The 22,227-nt window shown below is 35.2% G+C and overlaps 1 protein-coding gene across 3 annotated transcripts in view; it reads left to right on the plus strand.

The window, feature by feature from the left end:
• The window catches only part of ANO3 (anoctamin 3), a 120,858-nt gene that overhangs the window by 47,351 nt on the left and 51,280 nt on the right, over window positions 1-22,227 (plus strand). For 2 of the 3 annotated variants that reach the window (XM_059848391.1, XM_059848389.1), the window contains exons 5-8: window positions 10,586-10,738; window positions 12,417-12,517; window positions 16,244-16,288; window positions 21,561-21,692. In XM_059848391.1, coding sequence (XP_059704374.1) covers window positions 10,586-10,738; window positions 12,417-12,517; window positions 16,244-16,288; window positions 21,561-21,692 — 431 coding nt within the window. The remainder of the gene's footprint in view (window positions 1-10,585; window positions 10,739-12,416; window positions 12,518-16,243; window positions 16,289-21,560; window positions 21,693-22,227) is intronic. The other variant, XM_059848390.1, reaches the window with a different exon arrangement.

A 22,227-nucleotide genomic window follows, 5' to 3' on the forward strand; every position in this document is an offset into this window, starting at 1 on the left:
TGTTTTATTGACTCATCTAAGCGGTAGTAGCCTTCTTTCAATAAATTAATATTGCACAGAATTTAGGATATAGGATTCTGAACATGGAGTGGAATTCATGTCTGGGAGTCCTCAGAAATTCTCAGAGTGTAGAAGAAGTATGTTCATGCAGCAGATGGTCAGTCAAGAGTGATCTAGATAGAGTATAAGGTCCTTCTTCTGAGCAGTACAAAATGATCCCCAGACGCAATGAATGAAAGATGAAACTCACTTTTGTATAGGTGAGTGTAGGAGCATTGTCCGGAACCTCAACTAAAGCACTGGAAAAGCCATCTCATTTCACCAGATAAATCTGGCATGCTATCTTGCTTAGAAATTGCATAATTATACCATACCATGTATTTTCTCCAGCAGTTAATCTACTATAATGTCAAAGAATTATGATGGATTTTTTTGTTCACAAAATGTATATTTTTTTTAGTCATGCTTTCAACTAGGAGGCCCATAATTCTCCTTTCCATTAAGCCTCACTGCTTGCATACCTATGACAAGTGACTTAACCTCAAGAAGTTCTGAATAATTTTCTTCTTCACACTGTGGAAATAGTGAATTCTGCAGCACAGGGTTTTTTTTTTACTGAAGGCATCAATAATCCTGTATTACAAATCTCTAGTAATGCTTGAATTACTGTAAGCTTCTCTGCTGCACTCACAGCACATGTGCTATTCTCTTCAGGAGACCATTCCAGAGTTGTTTTTAGGGATGGTACCTGTGGCACTTTGTGATTTTGTCATGGAATGCATCCTTCAGGAGTCCTGCAACAGCTCTAATGCTTGTCACAATCATCCTCATTACTGCAGTATGCTGGAGCACAGGTAGATGTGTCCTCTAAGACTTCATTTCATAGAAAGCTTTTAGAAAAATCTTTTATAGTAGTAGCTATGTAATAATTTTTAAATAGACTTGCAGGAAATTGTATTTACAGACTGGAAATCTGTGACATGAAAATGAAACTTCAGGGATTATATATATATTTTTATATATATATATATATATATATATATATATATATATATATATATATAACCTTTACTGGCTACATTTTAGTCTAAACTGTTGCAGTGAGAACTTGTATTCAAAGATTTGTTTGTCTGTTTCTGCAAGACTAGCTGAACAAAGACAAATAATAATGGATGTTCTTGTTTGATTTTGTTGATTAAGTAGACAAAGCCTTTTATGTTAATTGTGGCTGAAAAGGCAGAAAAGCAATGTGGAGTCTGTAGAATTTAGATCATGTTACTGAGCACTAAATAGTTTTAATAACAGGTAGTGCTGCTGCCCAAACAATCTAGTAGCAGATGTTGTACTGTCTGTTAGTAACAGACTGCACTAAAGCAAAATATTTTTATTTCCATGTGAAATATAAAATAACCACTAGTTGTATTTTTTCCAAGCCCTGCATTGGGATGGTTATGAAGTTCCTAGTCAGCCTGCAAGCTAACTTTCTTTCAAAGTTTAAGAAGGAGTTTTACTTGTATTAAGTTTAAACAAAAATATACTTTTTATGTCACAGTCTTTGTATGTACCAACCTACTGAACAAATTGGTTCAGAGTTTAAAAACAGTCTTCTCATGGTGCCTCTGGCTTTTAACTTTGACAATTCCTTTTATCACAGCAACTACTCTGGAAACTTCCATCTGCATTTAGGAGGACTGTTTTTTTAAATGAGGTGTCTTGGTTTAACCCCAGCTGGGTTAAACCCAAAATTCAAAACACAGCCCCGTACCAGTTATTGTGAAGAAAATTAACTCTATCCCAGCCAAAGCCAGCACCTGAAGCAACCAAGCAGGATTCTCCTTCCCTTTATCTTTGCCTGCTTCCACAGGAAAAATGCAAGGGGAATTTAGATTAGTCTTAGAAAGTAATTTAGTCTTAGAAAGGTTTTGCCTTTGGATTATTATAGAAGTCTTTGTGGCAATTAGTTTAAAAAGCCTTAGGGAAATTTCTTCCCTAGATTGATATAAAACTAGCATAAGAAGGCTAATTCTTTCTGAGACTGCTGAAAACACAGAATAGTGCAGTGCAGCTTTACAGCTGGTAAGTGTTAACTGATCTGTCATCATAAAAAGTCTCCTCAGTCTGACCAGATAATGAGAAACATTGCATTGACCAGGAGTACAAGGATAAAAGCATATTCTTCTTCTCTTCTTTTTGATGTTTCTAAATTTTGCTTGTTTTGGAAGGGTTGTTGTATTCTTGAGAGATTATGGGGAAAATTGCAAAAAAATGTATTTGCAATTACTTCTTGGTGCCACTATCTTTCTCTGCCTTAAGATGCTTGGATACTTCAGCAGTAGTGAACATGTCTTACTGACATGATGAAAGCCAATACGCTTCCCCCCCCGCCCAGAAATTGTGTAGTTTTTCAGCTTACATGCATGATGCCTCCATAAATCTGATTCTTCTTGTTACATTTTAAAGCTTTGAAAAATCAGAGAAGTTTCTTATAGCAACCACATGCCAGTGTATTCATCTACTGTTCTTGTTTGCATGATTATGATTTATAACTGATAGTTTCCTCTAGTGTAGGTTGGTATATTTCAGAATCCACAGATTTCATACTGAAAAATTGTGAGTCGCTCAGACCCATGGAAAAGCTGTCATCATTATCCATCTCTGCCAGCTTCTCATCATCAGCTGCTCTGGAAATTGCACAGAAAGTACCACTTCATGTATGTCGTTCTACCAAGGGGTCTCACAAGGAAAAATGAGGCCAACAAGTGTCTGTTGAGCAAAAATGAGTAGTATCTGCTTTGCAAGGGAAATGTAGAAAATGAGAAGGTCCCTGAGTGGAAGGCTGATACTTGAAATGCTCTAGTTTCCTTAGGAAAAGGAAGCAAGCTTAAGCAGACTTTATCTTGAGTGGAAGGCACCGTTTTCCCAGAGAAGTGGCAAAATCAGTAGCAGCCAATTCATTACCTATTGCTATTGCATGCATTGTAGCAAGATAGGCATATTTGAGAAATTGCTCTTCCATTTCCTTTCATTCACTACATCACTGTTACTCTCTTTGATCCTGTAAATTTTTTATCTAGGTATTGCATTTTGCTGTCTGGGAAGGTAAAGAAATCATTTTTGTAACAAGGTTTGCATTATTATCACTGTGGATTCAGGAACTATGAAGAAATGCTATCTATACAATCGCCTAATTTACTGCCTTTTTCTGGTAGTCCAAAAATGCAGTCTAATAACACAGAAGTGAATAAAGCCTAAAAGCAATGATAACATATCAAATCATTATCCCAGAATGGAAGGATGTGGTAAAGTGCAACAAAAGTTGATTTCATGCTTGTGCTTTTAGTGCTTGGTCTCATGTCCTGCGAGGTTTTATTTAAAAAAAAAAAGCCAAAAAAAAGCTTAGAAAATATTTCAGGAAGATCAGGGTAAGCAGCAAGTAATTTCAACTTAAAGATGAAAATGTTTTAAAAGAAACAGGTAAAGAAAAATTTTCAGTGGTTGTGTTAGTATGCCTCTTAAGACATCCCTATTAGACCTCAAGAGCAAATTAGAAGAGGTTAAATATTAAAAAGCCTCCTCCTGTCTCTAAACATCCTCCATTGCTGCTCCCCCATATGGTAATATTGAACAGATTTTCTTTAAAAATTTTGCATATCACCTAACCCACTCCTTTCCTGAAGTCAGATATGTTTTTCATAATATATACAAATGCATTTTTCATGCTTACTCTAGAAGTCTGAGTAGACTATAAATGGAAAAAAAAATCCTCTGTGAAGAAGCTAAAGTAATTGCTAAATTAGTAAATCCTAAAAGGTTAAACTGCAGTTTAATTAGGAAGGTCAGATATTTCTGGAAGTCTTTGTCTCCACAGAAAAAAGCTTTGTTCTTCCCAGCAGTGTAGTGTCTCAGAAGTGCGATAGTGTGGTTAATTATGGCAGCCTGTCGTGTTGTCTTTGATGCCCAGGGTAGTTTGGAGATATCTTTGCATATGCAAATATGTCCCAAATTTTCTTTCCTAGGTTATTTGCACAAGAAGAATGCTAAGCCAATATACATTTAAAATCATCAATCTGTTTTTGAAATTAAGCAATTGAAATGATGATTCTAGTAAATCTGTTTATGGTTTATCCATTCCTACAAACACAAAATGAAGTCTAACTTAGACGTGTGTTTTGAAAATTTCATATAAAGCACACCTTAGATAATTCTTAATCAGAGTATGTTTTTAGAATGTAAAAAATGGGTCTAGTACTATTTAAAAACACTTCACAGCTAATTGCAAGCAACTTAAGAAGTCTATAAACTTATTGAAGTCCCAGCTTTGATATTTAAACATCCTGAAACAAAACAAGCATTATTTAAGTGTCCTACTTTTGTTCATGTGAATAAATCCACTGTAGTTAGCATCAGAGATGTATTTATTTCCAGGAAATACTTAAGGTGTAAGATGAACCATAAGCTGTGGATGTGGACACTCACCACTTAAATGGTGGCATCCTTTGGTGTGAGTATTGCTGAAGATGTTAATGCCAAGTTCACGGTAACAGTGTTTGGGAGAATCAGTAATCTAAACAAATGAGGTGGTTTTCATCAATCAGCCAGTAATTTTTCAACCTATTAGCATCGTATGAAGATTATCAATCAATCAAGATCATCAATAAATTATATTGGAAGAAAGTTTTCTTTTATTAGAAAGAGCCATTCTTCTCAGAGACAGAACAGAAAAGCTGTTCATGTAGATTTTTCAGTTTCAGGTAGTTGCCATGCTGAAAAAGTTAACAGATCAGACTTGACCTCTGTCAAAATTCCAGCCCTAGTTCTTCAAATTGTTTCCATGGCTACTTTTGTTACATCATGATTTAATAGCCCTGAATTAATCCATTATTAACTCTTGAAAGTTGTCTTAAAAGCATGAAGAGGTACAGAAAACTGGTTTTCCTTGACACACCTCTGGCAACCAGTGTTTTTTTGCATTTTAAGTGTCTTTCTGCTCTTCTTACTCTGTTCCTAGCTGATTTTTCTTATGAGTGTAGAGAGTGGTATTGCAAATGCATGTATACATATCTGTATGTTTGATATGTATATATATATATATATATATATATATATATATATACACACACACATAAATATATGTGTATATATATGACAATCCATACTGGCATTTTTGGGCTCTAAGATACGATATGAACGTATAAAGCATCATTTTTTTGTGATTTTTGCAAAAAACCCTATTTGTCCTGAATTGAGAACAAGGAATAGCGAGCAGTTCTCCCAGAAATGAGCTGTGGACATCCTTATCAGAGGTCTTCTGGATTTTTTAAGATTATATGGGTTTGAGAGCTGCTGGACAATGTTATAGAAAGTTACTGAATACATAGAAATCTGAGCTGACACTGGCTGAACCCTGAGCAGGTGGTAGAGGGAAGTAATTAATTACATGTCTTAGTTACATGCTCTCTCCTAGGCAGACCTTTAGTGTATAAACAAATTAGAGCCTTTCATAGTGTTTTGAATGTACTTGTATTTAGCTGTTGCACAGTTTAAGCTGCAAATATTTGAACAAGCGAATGGGAATTTTCTTAAAATCCATTGAAATGTAAACACCTTTAGAGATTTTTGTCGGGCTTTAAGCCTTGCTGTTAGGCTAGTTTTGGGGAGAGTTGTCAGTGGTGGACTGAAGGTGAAATAAATGGTTACAGCATATATGTTGTACCTATGTGTGGTTCTCATTAACCTCTAGATTCACCAGGTAGAGTATATTATTAAACTTTTTACCAGTATATGGTGGAAAAGGAAGAAAATATACTACTAAATTAGGATACAGTGACAATATGAATCTAAAATTTGCTCCTGTTTTGAGAATGGTTTCAATTCACTCTTTAGAAATATTTGTTTCTGTGTATGGGGTGAAAAAATAATAAAAGTTTAATTTACAGATCAGAACAGTAGTGAGACATAAATGAAGTTGAAATAGTTAAAATTACTGTGAATTTTGCTACTTTAATTAACTGGGGAGAAAATGATTCAGTAAACCAGATGTTCCCACTTTGTAAAAAAGGCATTTCTAGTTAATTAGAATCTGAAAAATAGTTTATTGAAATATCCCTCCATGTTGGTTAAATGCAAGAAAGTTCTTTTTATACATTTGAATGAAAATAAAAGCTTTTTATTTTATAGATTTGTTAAATACTTGCATTGTACTTCCACTTTTTTTTTTTTTGATTGAGCCAAAACTCTTTTTTCTAGGCTAAATTGGTCAATGTGTTTTGCCTTGTGTAAACTTCAGCTGATTGATAGTGGCAGTATTTTCAATTTTTCACTTTCAGACTTCAAAGCAGTGTGTCATGTGATTTGTTATACTAACCACAAACTATAAAGCAACCAAAACTGGTGATACATAATAAAACCAAGAAACTGCAGCAGATCTGTGGTATCAAAGCCTCAGGTAATAGTTTACTCTGATGCAAGCCAGTGTGTTATAATTCTGCATAATGGACAAGCTTGAGTGAAGTGCTGCCTCACAGCTGAAGTTCTTCTATTTAAAGATTTTGTAAGAACAAGGTTAAGTTAAATTGTTGAGTTTACTATCTGAACTATATAGCAATACTCTAAGAGGAGTTTTTCAAAACAAGCGAGTTTTCATATGTATGTAAATGTAAGAAAGCTTAACAGATGGATAGTGTCTCAGAAAATCTGGAGGAGTAAGGTGATGGAGAGGATGAGAGAATTTTGATTAGTCCTTTTATATTAGTCTTATAGATTTAGATCATTAAATCTATAACATTACAAAAAAATAACAAAAATAATTATGGTTTTACTACCATTCAGAATTTTTCAGGTGAAACTGGAAATCTTAAACAGAATAGAGGAGAGTAAGGTTTTTGTACAAAATATTCTGATGCTTTTCTCCTTTTCTATCCTTTTCTCTCTTGAAAAAGGTGAAAGAACAAATTAATGTATTGGTCTAAACCAGCAGATAAATAATAAATCATCTGTGCTTGGATGCCCACTGTACTAATAGCTGATTCTTTGTGCTAGGTATAGATAATATACCCTGACTTATATGTTTAATTGAAATTACTGCTCCCTGTTGCCCTTTCATGTTATGGAACTCCTTCAGATAACTGAAAAAGCCCAGCTAAATCATCCATACAAATCAACCATATAAATTCTTTTACTGGTACTTAATTACTTAAGTAATTATTATATTACTGCTAATATAGGTAGTCAGCATTGCTTGTGAATAGCACAAAAGTGAAGCTAATTGGTGCCAGTAGCATTAAAGTGAATCAGTCATGGAATCAGCGTAATATAGGCCAGGTTCACCTCATGAATGTGGTAAGTGGCTTCACTATCTCACTCCTAAACCTGTGGGGATTGTTCTCTGAAAGTGGGCTGGGATAAACTGGGATAGAAGATTTCTTTCTACTGGCTTCACTGCTCATGTCTTTAACATCGACCCCAAATAATTCTGTTTGGTGTTTATAAATACGAGGTCATATTTGGATACTGTCATTAATCTGAGAAACAAAGCATGTTTTTCTAAGACTGAAGAAAATCAGATGTTTCAGAAATGGGGAAAGAAAGACTAGAAATAATAATCCAAAGAAAGGCAGTTGAAGTGTATTACAAAAGGTGGGTGTAATTTTCAGCATGCCTGTGCAGAAATTGCATGAGCAGAAAATGTTTTAGAGAAGTTCCAGATCTCCCCTTTGAGGGAGTTTTGGCCAGGCTTTTTATATCTTACTGTGCCCGCTTCATGAACCATAAAAGCAGCCCTGGTCTGGTTTTGTAATAGTGCAGGAATCCTTCATTGTTCAAGAGCAGATTCATTGTTCATGTCTTGAATCTGAAAGTTTGTGTTTTGAAAACTTGTATATTCAAACATGCACTTTTGAACCTTCAGTCTACTACCTCACCCTCAAACCTCTGGTTCTTATAGATTTAGATCATTAAATCTATAACATTACAAAAAATAACAAAAATAATTATGGTTTTACTACCATTCAGAATTCTTAGAAAGGGTGACAGGCCCTATATTCAGTGCAGTAACAGTCTCGGTTGACACTCTTTACTACCTTAATTTGGACTTTAGATATTATTTATCCGAATATGAAAAAAGATATTGAGGTGCTGGAGAGTGTTCTAAGAGGGATCCAGGGCGTAGCTCTTACATGGAGTGGTTGAGTCTGCTGGAGGCATTAGTCTGGAGAAAAGGAAGCTCAGGCAGGGTGTTATTGCTCTCTACAAGTACCTGAAAGGAGGTTTAGCCACATGGGGCTCAGCCTCTTCCAATAACAAGTGACAGGACAAGATAAAACATTCTCAATTTAAATCAGGATGTGTTTAGATCTGCTGTTAGGGCAAATTTCTTCACTGGAAGGGTGGTCAAGCGTTGGACCAGGCTGCACAAGGAAGTGGAATCACCATCCCTGTAGATATTTAAAAGATGTGTGATGTGACCCTTGGAGACATGGTGTAGTGCTGGGTTAATGGTTGGACTCAATGTTCTTGGAGGCCTACAATTCTAAATTGAAGTTTAGTGTACTTAATGCTCCCAGGTGTAAGATGATGCACTCCTTTGTAAGGGTAGATGGTCTGAGGCAGACTGTTGTTTTTTATTTTGGGAGTTAAAAAAGCAAAGACAGACAAAGAATCTTGTTAGAATGCTTTAGGTTTTGCAGACTGAGAAGTTCTCAGAAGCACTAAATGTGTAGAAAGCTGGCAGCGAGAGATGTGGGTGTAAGAAAAACATTTTACATAGAAACAAAAGAGCTGGTATCCAGTATTTATAATGCTGATATCATGCACTGATACATGGTTCTAGTTTTGAACATGTTGGGTCCCTGTTCCTGTTTGGTATAACTGAGTATTGTAAATTTCCTATCTAAATAATCCAAATAGGATTAATTGCTAAGACCAGCATCATCCCATTTGTTCAGAAGATGCAGCATTCATAAATACTTGGACCCATTTATGATGTGTGTAATGTATACTTCTTGAAACTAACATTCTTCTGCATGGTTCATGTTTAAATGAGTGCTGCATTCTCCAGAAGATGATGATAGTTTCTCAGTTTACCTTTTCAGATTTTAAAGTTTTCAGGACCTGGGGGTGCTGATCAGCAGCTGACTGAATATGTGTGCCCAGTTGGCCAAGAAGGCCAATGGCACCTGGCCTGTATCAGAAATAGAGCAAGGCTGTGATTGTCCCTCTGTGCTCTGCACGGGTGAGGGCACACATTGAGCATTCCATCCAGTTCTGGGCCCCTCATTGCAAGAGAGACATTGAGGTGCTGAAGTGTGTCCAGAGAAGGGCAGTGGAGCTGCTGAGGGGTCTAGAGAGATTAAATCTTACGAGGAGTGGGTGAGGGTACTGGAGTTGTTCAGTCAGAAGAGGAGCTTTGGAGGAGTCCTCTTCTCTAAAGCTGCCTGAAATGAAATTGTAGCAAGATGGGGATCAGCCTCTTCTACCAGTCAACAGGACAAGAGGAAATGGCCTCAAATTGTGCCAGGAGACACTCAGATTGGACATCAGGAACAATTTTTTCACTGCAAGGATGGTTAAGCATTGGAAGAAGCTGCCCTTGGAGGTGGCAGAGGCACCATCTGTGGAAGTGTTCAAGACATGACTGGATGAGGCACTTAGTTCTATGATTTAGTTGTCACAAGGTAGTGTTTGGTTGGACTCAATGATCTTGGAGATCCATCCTAATCTGATGATTCTATCATTCTGTAGTCTGTCACCAGTTGGTTTGTTCTCTGTTCTGAAGCATGCAAAGCACAGAATGCAAAAATAGCTCTTCAGCAGCCACATCATGTAAAGCAGGATTTTCCATATAGAGGTCATGTAAGTCCTTGTGTTTGCAAGCATGATGGGAAGGAACTAGTCAAGATTGAAACATTGCTAACATGGCATTGAAAAAGCACTTCAGCTAGACTATCCATGCAAATATTCTGATCAATAGGATTCTTTTTTAATTTTTTAGTTTTATTTCTGTCTTGGAGAAAGTACAGGTATGTTTGTTTTATAAAACTTGCAAGCATGGTGGGAAGGAACTAGTCAAGATTGAAACATTGCTAACATGGCATTGAAAAAGCACTTCAGCTAGACTATCCATGCAAATATTCCGATCAATAGAATTCTTTTTTAATTTTTTAGTTTTATTTCTGTCTTGGAGAAAGTACAGGTATGTTTGTTTTATAAAATTTGCACATTTACAAAGCTGAGAAGATTGCCTTAATTGACTTCTTTATTTTTTCTTTTTCATTCCCAATTAAAAGTAGTGATAAACAAAAGTTCATATCAGTACACACCACTCAAGAATTTTAAGGTTTTTGCACAGCTGAAATAACCTAAATATGGGCTCTGCAAAGCCATTTTGTTTTGTTCTAGTTATTTTGAAATCCTGAGCAACTGATGTACATAACCTTTCTATTCTTCATAAATTTTTGCATATTCATCGTCCTTTGGATATGTGGTTGTTTCCATGGTTTAGGAAGTGCTGTGTTATATACAATTTACAATGGGGCTCTTCATCTTTATAGATGCCGTATTTAGAGTGTTTTTATTTTATGTTTGCTAGAGTGATGCCATGGCATCATCAGGACTCTTCTTCAAAGATGGCAAAAAGCGCATTGACTACATCTTGGTCTACAAGAAATCAAGTCCACAGGTAGAAAAAAGAAGCACGTTTGAGAAGAATTTGAGAGCAGAAGGGCTAATGTTAGAACGGGAGGTGAGTCCTGTAGCTTATGTGGCATAAAAAAACCCCTTTAAAATACTATCCTACTTAAATGACAAAAGATTCCAGACAAAATTACAAGCCTTTCAAATCGCGCTGTTCTCATCATCTGCTAAACTGTATTAAACTAATAAGAAGAATAGTTTGATAGTGTGTGTTTAAAATGATTTGGAGATACATGCTTGTACACAGAAGTATAGTGCAGTACAGAGAGTGAAGTTCCAGTTTCTCATGCTTGCAGAACAGAAGCAGCTTCAGTAACCCATGTTGTTGCTTTAATATATAACCTCTATGTCTTTCAGCAGGATACCTGATGTTAAATGTCTCACTGTTTATCAAGGGGTTAAGGTTGTCACTATTCTGGTTAATCTGTGGCTAGTAATAGTAGTATTAATAAAAAATGAAAGAAAATGGAGCCAGGGAAACATTGCCTTGGATTTTTGCTGTCTCATGACTGACCTGCAGAACAGGTATATATTTAGTCTCTTCTGATGTAAGTTCCTATTGTTCATGTGTCTTTCATCTTGATTTTTCATCTCAGTAGAATTGTAATATGTGTTTAAGCAATGAGCTTGCAAGATATAGCTCACAATATAGCATGTTGAATATTCATAAATAGCTAACCTGACTAAAGTTTGGATTTAAGGCTTTTAAGAATTGTTACAGTATGGTAGTAAAAATACCTGGTTTTGTTCCAATCTAAATAAATAGTAATATCTTAGTTTTTGTCAGTTCAGAATTACTGATGTACAGAAACAAATGGTTTTATAAGATGTGAAATATTTTGTTTTCCACAATTATTGTGTTTTATCCACATCTTTCAAGAAAGTAAAATATTTGAGGTAGTAGTATGCAACTGTGATATGATTTATGGAACGGGTAGTTAAAATTATAAACATTTTAAGTTCAACTACATTTTCTTTTACCTTTACTTACCAAACCTTGCAAAGTCAGGTTTTTGGAGGCTTTAATCAGACTCAAATCAAATATCAAAATATCTAGTTATAAAATCTCAAGCAAATACATCTGGGAAGAGAGTGGAGAACTTAAGTGTTCACAAGAGAAGATGAATATAGGAATCTGTAAGGCTGAAGCTCTTGTTTAATAAATAAATTAGTGATGAAAAACATTTGTGTAGAGTACACATTGTAATTTGAACAAAAAACTATCCCAGTTCATACTCATTTAAAAATTCCCAGCAGATAACTAAATTACTGAACCATTCCTTTGAATTACCATTTTGGCAACCCTGGAGCCTTCTGTCATCTGTTCTCATGTCTCTAGCAGCTGACCATGCTTCTCCTTTAATGGGAGACACACAGAATGGCCTTCAATCTGGTTATCTAAGGTGATTTTTTTGAGATTTAAAATTAATTCTATGTAAAATTTCTTCCATGGAAAAAGGTGCTGCATAAAGTCTTTACCTATGTTCTCGACCCCAGATCTTTCCTTACAGATTTGTTTTGTCCCACTTGTCTACACATACTAAAGAGTTTGTAAGGGAAAAAGGTCTAGACAAAGATTTTCTTTTGTCTAGAAGAGCACTTATTTTCAGAGTTGCATGCCCAGTTCAGCCTAAAATCAGAATTTGACCCTGAAGAATGCTTCTGGAAGGGTGGTTGCTGTAGGTTTAAATTATTAATATGTATTTGCATGTTACTGCTCTTTACAGCCAGCTGTTACCAACAGTGATATCATGTTTGTTAAAATTCACTGTCCGTGGGAGACATTGTGCAAATATGCAGAAAGAATGAACATCAGGATGCCTTTCAGGTATTGTGGAAACTATTTTTAGAAACCTATGATTTAGTGCTTAATATTGAAAGTTCGTCACTTACTCAAGTCTAAAAATGCAGTCTTTACTGCTCTGTAGCCAGGTATGCTCATGTTTATTTTAGTGATGTGATAAGGAGAGAAGAGAAACAAATGATAAGTCCTGTTCTTTCCTCATCTTTACATAGTACTGTGTTACTTGTTTTCGAACTTGCCTTCTACATCAGATTAGGCATATGACTTTTCAAAAACAGTAATTCACACATTGTTTTAGATATTCTTGGCAGAGTTTCAGATATTCTCCATCTGAGCTTGAGTATCCTCCATGATTTTAGGGTTTTTCTGGAGTCTTATTGAAAGGCAGGTGAAACGACAGAAAGTGTCTTCCATGTCTCCAATATAACACATATTGTCACAATTTCAGGTAACTGAGGTCCGGTAGCTTTCTTTAAGCAGAATAATGGCCTGAACGGACTTCCTTGTCTGAATGTGAAACAAGTTCTATCGTATTAAGAAATTAATATTTGTTGTTCATTTGTGTGACAGGTTAATTCTTTCTACAAAATACCTAAGTCTTTAAAGGAGAAAATGTGCCTTTTCAAATTGATTAATTATGTTGTTAGAGAGAGAGAGAGAGAAGAGCATATAGTGTGCATGAATTCAAGTGGTAACTAGGTGCCAAAGTTGTGTGACCCATGGAAAATGCCCTTGCTGCACTCCTTTCCCACTCCAGCTGCGAAGTGCTCAGTCTTTTATGCTATGGCACTGTGGCTCTCCTGCATTGGTCCTAAGACAGAAACAGTGATTGTGAATCATCATTGCTCAAATCTTGCTCCACATACCCAGTTCTGTAGTGAGTTTTCACATCATCCCATTAGGCCTTCAAAGGCCTTTCCATAAAAAAATGTTTTCTGTAATAGTACTTTTCCGTATGTTTAAAAATATTATTATAGTGATATTTGAGTTTATCTAGTTCAAAAAATACTTGCCAGTATATTAAATATAGAAGTGTTTATCTATGGGTATGCGCACATAAATAATCAAAATTGTAACTAAAAATTATTTTTCCTCCTTTTGATACATTAATTCACAAAATTGTGTTTTAGCAATGGTTTGAATTCTTCATAATTTTAGCTACTTCATAGATCTATAGAACTCTCAGGATGAAAAAGGCTGGCTTTTGCAATCCTGATTTATTTGGAAGGCATTCTAACTCTTGTTTGTTTGTTATATTATTAAATGCCTTCTCTTAGTGTTTCCCCAAAGTGTCTTTATTCCTGGACTGTTGCTTTGGCTTCTTTTTATCCAATTCATTTCAGTAAACCAAAAGTAGATGAAATACTAAATTTTGCAATTTCACCTTTTTGGTAGTTTTGCTGTACAATGAAATGCATATATTTGGGAGAAATTTTCCCACCTCTACCTCCATAATAGAACTGTGAGAAATAGTAAATTGGTCAACATTTCTGTTATCTTTAAAAAGATTTTAATAGGAATTTAAATGGAATTGCAGTCTAGAACTTGTGTGAATATTTCAGTATGTTTCTTGAATTTCTGTACCTTTTAAAACAGAAAACTCAACACAATTCTATTACAAGCAAAACCTGGATGTAGCAGAATTTAAGAATGGTCTGCCCTACTTTGCCAGTAGCCTTTCTAATGTGTCCCCTACAGGAGATGAGCAGTTTTTCATGATACCTTCCTTCTCTCTTTATAGAAGGCTGTGCTTTAGAAACTTGGTGAGACAGAGTTCAGATCTTCATCTTTGTTCATATTTGCCCAGATGGTTTTTTCACGGATGCAAAAATATAAACCTACACTCCTGTAAAAACATCCTGTGGTCCCACATTGTATAATTTAATTACATACTCTGTTAAGAGCACTTGTGTTTGAAGTGTTGAACTTGCTTTTTTTAATCAAACCTTTCCTACCTGGATGGTGTATATTGTTTTCCTGAGGTAACCATTCAATGGACAAAGGAACCTCAAATGCTGCAGTTCTCCCACAATTAGCGATTACTCAGTGATCCAAAGCATCTGCTTCCCAAAAAGTTTTAGGTTATCCTTAGGTAGATTTAATTAGGCCTAAGGGGAGAAGAGAGTTGGACTAGATGATCTTTGTGCATCCCTTCTTACTTAAGATAATCTGTATTTCTAAAAAGCAAATTATTTCTTGTAGGCTTTATCTGTTTCATCAGTGGTTTCTGACTGGTTCTAGTACAATGATAAAGATGACAGATAACCTTCCCTGCAGTACTTTATTGCAATATGCCTGTTTGCTCTTGCACAGTCTTGCAAAAATTTGACTTTTAGTTATGGTCACTAAAATATACCATATGTCAATATCATGTATGAATAACACATGAAGAATTTAATTCAAACTTTTTAGTTTCATTTTACTCAATCCAGGAATCTAAACAAAATCAACAGAATTATTATCACACAGGTTTACGTCTCTCTGTTTCTGAAAAGTCAAAATACTTTTGAGATTCACCCACACCCCAGAACTGTTTTAGCATGGCATTATACCAAAATATGTTGGCAGATATATAACATGTATCATAAATGTCATATAGATAGAATCTCAGTGTTTCAATTGCAGAATGAATTTTTTCTAAAATTTCAATAGACAGTGTGTAGTAATCATTACTGTCTTGTATACATGGCTGACTTTGCAATGCTGCTTTGTTTGGAAGCATATGTACATGGTTTCAAACAGGGTTTGCATAAGCATCAAAGCTAGGTCATGACTAAATTACAATTTTTTAACTTTTATGGGTATTTTGGTTAAGTATATGGTCTGTCAGTAGAAATACAACTACTATGTTTCTAGAACTGAGGCAAAGCTTTAATTATGTCTACAAGTATCTTGCAACACATAATTATTATTGTTTGTAGTTAATAAGTTATTTGTATCTGTAACAGCTGAACTCCTTCTGTGCAAAACAGCTAAGGGTAATTAAAGGGAATTAAATAAGGGGTTTGTTTATAAAAAAGTCTGAAAAGCCTTTAAAACCCTTTATTGCTTCATTTGCAATCCTGCCTAGCAGTACCATGTGTCAGGCTGCCAACAGACTGCAGATTGGTAGATATGTAATTTTCCAGTGGCCACATATTTTCCAGGCAAGGAGTCTTTCACCCTCTTTTTAAGGTATTAATGTCAGTGGATCTTCAATGTAAGTAATGTAATTTAATAAATCTCATGTACTGCCCAGGTGTGCAGTTGCAGATCTTACTAACTCCTGAGGAATCTGTAATATCAAGGCATTTGTGTGGTTGAAATGTGATGTGAAATTATAGGAGGAGGGCAGAAAAAAGGCCTGAAACTAGATGTGGGAAATATAACCATGTAGCAAATACATCTCCATTTGGTTTCAAAATAACTATTCTCAGAAGACTTTCCTGGGAATTTCTGGTCTTGTTTCTCTAACTGGTGAAGGGTGGAGAGAAAAGAACTGTTAAGTGACTTATTGATCATTAAGTGACTTATTACCATTATTGTCAGTAGCTACAAATCTAAAATGTTATTTTAGAACAAACTTGAAAAATAAGAAACTATGTTATTGTAATGACTTAATCTATTTCACTTACCTTTTTAAAGTTTTTTTAATGTTTTTGTCTTTGAAAATGCATGTTTTAAAATGCCTAGTATTCTTTTGTAATGTATATGTCCTTTTCAACTGTCTCCGACTTGATTAATCTCAGCTGATTTTTGGTGTTCTTTCAGGAAAAAATGTTATTACACTGACTGGAGGAGCAAAACCATGGGCAGGTTGGTGGGTGATGTGTAGCTTCTAATTTTGTCGGATAGTCACCCTGCTAAAGAAAACCCATTCGCAGTTGTAAATTTATCCGTGAAACTTAGAAAATTCGATTATTTTTCTAAAAACTCAAAATATGTCAGCTTAAAGTGCTAAAGTATTCATCTGCAACAAGGTGCAGTTCTTTAAAGCTTGGCCAGTTCTCATTTTAGAAATGTAAAAATGTTTATGCCAGGGAAACAAACAAAAAAGAGACCTTATCTTTGCAGCAAGGATTTAATACTGAATCTATCTCTGCCCTTATATCTGCTGACACCACGGCATACCTCTTTAGCATGAAGGATGCTTTTGAGTGTGTGTCTCAGATTCTGACAGTCAGCTACTTCCTTAGGTATGCAAACATACTTTTTCTCCTTTGTGTCCTCATGATCAGGAACAAATTAATGCCACATGCTGAAGGCTGCTTTGAATTTTTGTTTGCTAGCTGAGTAAATTGCAAAACTCACTGGTAGCTAGCTGCTGCTGCTGCTGTTGGTGTTTTTGTCAGCCAGAAGAAGGGTTCAAGAGGCTGTAGGGGCAGGGGAAAGGAGCCTGGGAGTGCTAGGGAGTGAGAATGGGGCACACTGAGGTGTAGTTACTCCCCATCGCTTTAGTCAGACATAATTATGTCTTGTAAAATCTAATCCCCAGCAGAAAAGATACCTGAAAATATTTCACATGAGGGAAATTTCCTGAAAGAGTTCCCCATCACAGGTTGTCTTGAGGTTCATCTTGAGATGAGATTGCTTTTGATTTAGGTTCTCTTATTGTCACTTTAGATGGTAAAAAGCTCTCATTTCTCTCTAGAAATTTAGGGAGTCTTATGATAACAATTTCCAAGATGATTAGCTAACAACAGCAGAATGTTGAAGGTAAAGTAAGAAAACTTTAAACATATGAGCTGATAACATGCGTTGAAGTAAACCGATTTATAACATAGATTTACAACTGCGTTTTGTCCTCTTCCCAGTTCCCATGCTTGCTCCATTTTAGCATGCATTATGAAAAGTCTAAGTGAAGTGCTTGCGATAAAAGGCAGAATCAACAAGCTTTATTTCAAAATTGTCTTTTTTCATCTATAATCCATCTGGTGGGTCCTGGATAATACATAAACTTTGTTTTCCTTATTTAGAAGGACAGATGTCTGAAAGATGCAACTGAAATTGCACAGTACCTGTGAATCGAGTAATAAGTAATTTCCATGACAGATTGATTTTATGTTTGAGATAAATGCTTTTACTTCTGATTTACTTTGTGAGAATTTGGGTATGAATATTTTTATGCATCTGTTTTCTGGCACTTTATATAATTCAGTGCACAGAGGAATTGTGTAAAAAAAAAGAAATATAGAAAGAAGCTATATTTGAAGTTGAAAGCTAACTTTAAAATTGCTGACATACACATTGCATGCAAACTTTTACTTCTGCAGCTGTCATTGTTACCTTACATCTTGCAACTTTTCAAACTTTACTGCTTCTCTGTAATTTATTTAATCTCTTGTTAAAATTTTTAAGTTAGAGTTTATATGAACTACAGTGAAGAACTATATTAAAATTCGTGTATCTCAAAATATTAAGTTTATAAAGTTTCTATGATTTAAGAGTACAAAGTATTCTAGTGTAATTCTAGCATATTAGACCTGCTGTGACATGTACACATCTCTAACTTTATTGACACAGTTATATGATAGATAGATATGTATCTATAAATTTTCTTTAAAAGGTCTGCAAAAGATTATTAGGTGCATTAATGAAAGGACAAGAAAAATCCGAAACTCGATTTCTTTTATGTGGTGTTTATGTGGTCTCTCTATTTATTTACACACCTTAAAAAAGCCCTTAACATAGTATTTAATTCTATGAAGCTTGATTTCTATCCATAGAATCACACTATAGAAATAATTCTATCATATTATGAGCAATATTTGGAAAGCCTTGTTCTTCTCAAAGGAAAGAAATATACATGCAGATAGGGTAGGTATCAAATATTGTCTGAACTCTCATATTGAAGACTGAATAATCTAGTAAAACTGTCTTGTAATTGCCACATTGGATCTGCTGATTTCATGCTGGTAAAGGATGGCATCAAGGAAAAGAAAATGAAAATATACTTATATTAGTATGCAGCTGCACTCTGCCCACTGAAATGTTAAAATCACTTGATACTTCTAAAGATTGAGAACCAAAAATGACTTTGTTCAGCACCTGATCCGCAGTAAGTTTACTTTGTAAAAGGACTTAAAATCTTTGGGATTTCACTCTATGCACTGAAGTGAAATTGTTGATATCATTCTAGTAAACAAAGGTATGATAATTTTCTATTTTTAGTGATGATTGTGTCTATGTGTTGGATCTGTCAACCCTAAAGTGTTTTGCCATCACATGGAAACACACCGTGCCCAGGTAATTTGGTGTCATACAGGTGACACTTGTGGCCAGTCTCGGGAACACAAACACCAAGCAAACTGCTGGGTGATGATTGCTGTCAAAGCTGCCTAACATGACTGCTGAAGCTGCTTAATTCTGGTATGTCATTCCATGAGATACCAGAATTAAGCATAATGCTAAAATCATTGATCACATAGTGCTAAAATCATCTATATATTGTGTTCCTTTGCATTGCAGTCTGTTGAGTAAACATAATCTGCAAGGGTTTTTGGGTGAACTTGTTCTGAAAAAAAAGGCTAACCAACCAAATAAATCAGAAGGGTAGAGCTGAGAATGGGAGTTGAGCAAAGCTGAAATTACGAGTCTTCATAAAATATTAAATTGTATAGCTAAGAGTGAAATGCACATGCATTTCAGAGTGCTGTCCCTTGGTCTGAGGTGTTCCTGTAGCACCAGCTGGAGTGGTTTCAGTAAAAACATACCTGAAGCAGTATCCCATAACTTTGCAGCCCCATTCCACTGAGACATTTTTTATCTCCTTGCCTGAATTACTGACTTCCCCAGAGCAGCTCTCTCTGCTTTTATTGTGGCTAAATAGGCTACATTGAACAAATTAAGTCAGGAATCTCTTTAAACTGCTACTTTTAACCTAGAAAGCCACTCTGAGTAAAAATGCTAATATTTAGTCCTATGCTTTAGGCAAAATTTGTATTTAAAGGAGGCAAGCTCCATGAAAATTCATTTTTTTCTTTGACAGTAAAATAACATAAGAAGAATGTCTCTCTTGGATCATTTTTGTAAATTTCTCAGTTGCAATATTCTATGCTACCTAGCACCAAAGGTATTGCATTTTTTCTCAGAAGAGAAACTGAAAATGTAATGGGGACACAAGCATTAATTTATTCCAGTGCTGCTTTTCATGTTAAAAGCAGCAGCCATGAATTTTAAACAAGAGGTGTCTTTTTTAATACAATATTTATCAACTCTTTTTTTTACATTTTTGCATGGGAGAAATGATCAAGACTTTGCCCATAACCAATTTTAAAATACTTTCATAATGAAAAAATCTGAAATTAGATGCATTGTTTCTCTCTTCTTCCTGATGCATATGCATACTTACCTCATTAAAAAAGAATTCTGGATTTTGACTAAAAAGTCAGCAAGCATTCAACAGAAAAAAGGGCTCAAGAGAGTAAAGGGGATACTGCACTTATATAAACTATACTGAGAGAGCTTCTGCTGGAACTTATAAAGATAATCAACTCACTAAGGTATTATTAAGGAGACACTTAAAGAATCCACCTGCCTGTGAACTGTGTTCTAATTTCATGAACCTCTTATGTTCTTTGGCTTACAATGGTTGGTGTTCAACACAAGTGACACAACTTGTCCCTCAAGTGCAGTATCAGTTACATCAGAATGTGCACCAATATCTTGCAATATATAGCAGGAAGAAAATTTTGAGAATTATAAGTGTAACTGTAAAATTCTTCTCCCACATTTGGCTGAAATTTCTGTCTGATACTGTGCGAAATAGGGGTTTTCCGGTTTTGCTGATGTTGATAATAAGAAGTACATTTTCATAAGGGTTACTTTGTTGCATGAGAGCAATTTACCACATCATCACAAATTAGTCTTTACTATGAACATTATGAAAATAGGTGTATTCACATTATGAAATATTTTTAACCTTATGAAATGTAACTTTATTATGGGCATTATGAAATGTGTAGTTGTGCTTCTGCTTAGCACAGGCAATGAAGTATTCACCTCAGAGAAAAGAATTTGTTGCTTAGTTTTGCACTTCTTGTGGATGTAAAATATATATGCTTTATATATCATGCATACATATTCATTGAGTTGAACCCGAATGAAAAAGTACTATTTGGGGAATGTTTTGCTCAAATTTTAGACTTTTTCTGAATCTCTGTTGTGCTTATTGTGTCATGATATAGCGCATTTAATTTGAGATCTACTCCTTAAATAACCATGTTGCATTGCACTTGAATATGAAAAGGTATAGGTGAGCAAGGAGAGCAAAATTGAATTGAGCATTTGCTCACTTAAAAAATTAACTGCACTTGACTAGATTTACCCGTGTATAGATGATGTCCTGAGACATCGTTTAGGCAACATGCCAGTAGAGAAAAAAACCGTTTATGTTGCCAGTATGTAATTTAATTGAAGATACAGCATTTGATGTTCTGTTTGTTTTTTGTAGTATCAATTTTTAAGAATCTGGAGGAAGCCATATCTAGGGGGGTTTTTGCCTAAACACTGCATAACCATTTTGGAGTAACATATCCTTTATTTTATTTGATATTTAGGTATACCGTTTCATAAGGCAATATCAGCTCTTGGATTTTTAAGAAAATTTTGGAGGGGAAAACTTTGTTGCAATTAGAAAACCATAATCTGATCCTTAGCACTTTCAAATATACTTAAAAATTGTATTAATTTTAGTGTACACATTGCTAGGCAAGAGAGTGGGGAGGAGTTTCACTTGCTTTGTTCAGTGCAGGTAGGGGTGTTCTTGGCTAAAGCATAAGCATCTACAGTTCTGCCAGATGAACCTTAGAAAATTGATTTCTGCAGATTCAATACCACAGTCCCATTTTGAGCTGTAAATCCCACTAATTTTAGGATGAGTTTTACTCAAGTAAAGTGTTCAAGATGGATTGCAAATAATATTGTTCATTTTGCTTTTTGACTCCTTATTTTCTTTTGTTTACCTAATGTGGAATTTTCCTGCTTTCATTTAATTTCGTTTCTAGTACAATGTCAATAAATATGCAGTGCTGGTGATAGAAATTACAAGTAATTGAGAGTGTGTAAATCTGACTTCTTCTTGTCTCAGTTTGCAGAGGAATATTAGAGAGCTGAAAAGCTGGTTGCCCAGAAATCCCATGAAGCTGGATAAGGAGGCCCTGCCTGATCTGGAGGAGACAGATTGCTACACAGCCCCCTTCAGCCGTGCTCGCATCCACCAGTGAGTGCTGTGGTGGGAGGGCAGTGCCATGGACCACAAGGGTTTCTGTTCCTCACTTCTGAGCAAGGGCCAGAGAGGGAGCTGCCGACAGATGGTCGCTGGCAATACCAAGTATCAGATTTGATTTTATTGTCTTCAAGTGAAAATCTGCTCTTTGTTACTTGCTACTTGGTGGTCACTCAGTAACATAATCTGAAATTTGATAGAAAGATGAAGATAGAAAGATTTTAGTTTAGAAGTTTTTTGGTTTTTTCTTCCCTTGCATTACACAATGCAAATACTTGCTCAAGTTTTCTGTGTTTATTACTTATTTTACTTAAGCAAAAGCCTGTTGAGATTTGGAGCACCAAAAGCGAGCTGAGACCAGTGATGATTTTTTTTTTCTATTTTACCAGATCAGCATTTAAAAAGGTCTATTGCCTCTGAAAATACAAATATATATGCAGTGAAACTATATGTGTTCAAATCAGCGTGTTAACAATGTTATATTTAAATATGACATAAATTTTTTTCGGTACCTATAAAGTTAGGTTTT

This window comes from Haemorhous mexicanus, chromosome 6, assembly GCF_027477595.1.
Source record: "Haemorhous mexicanus isolate bHaeMex1 chromosome 6, bHaeMex1.pri, whole genome shotgun sequence".
In the NCBI taxonomy this organism is placed as follows: Eukaryota; Metazoa; Chordata; class Aves; order Passeriformes; family Fringillidae; genus Haemorhous; species Haemorhous mexicanus.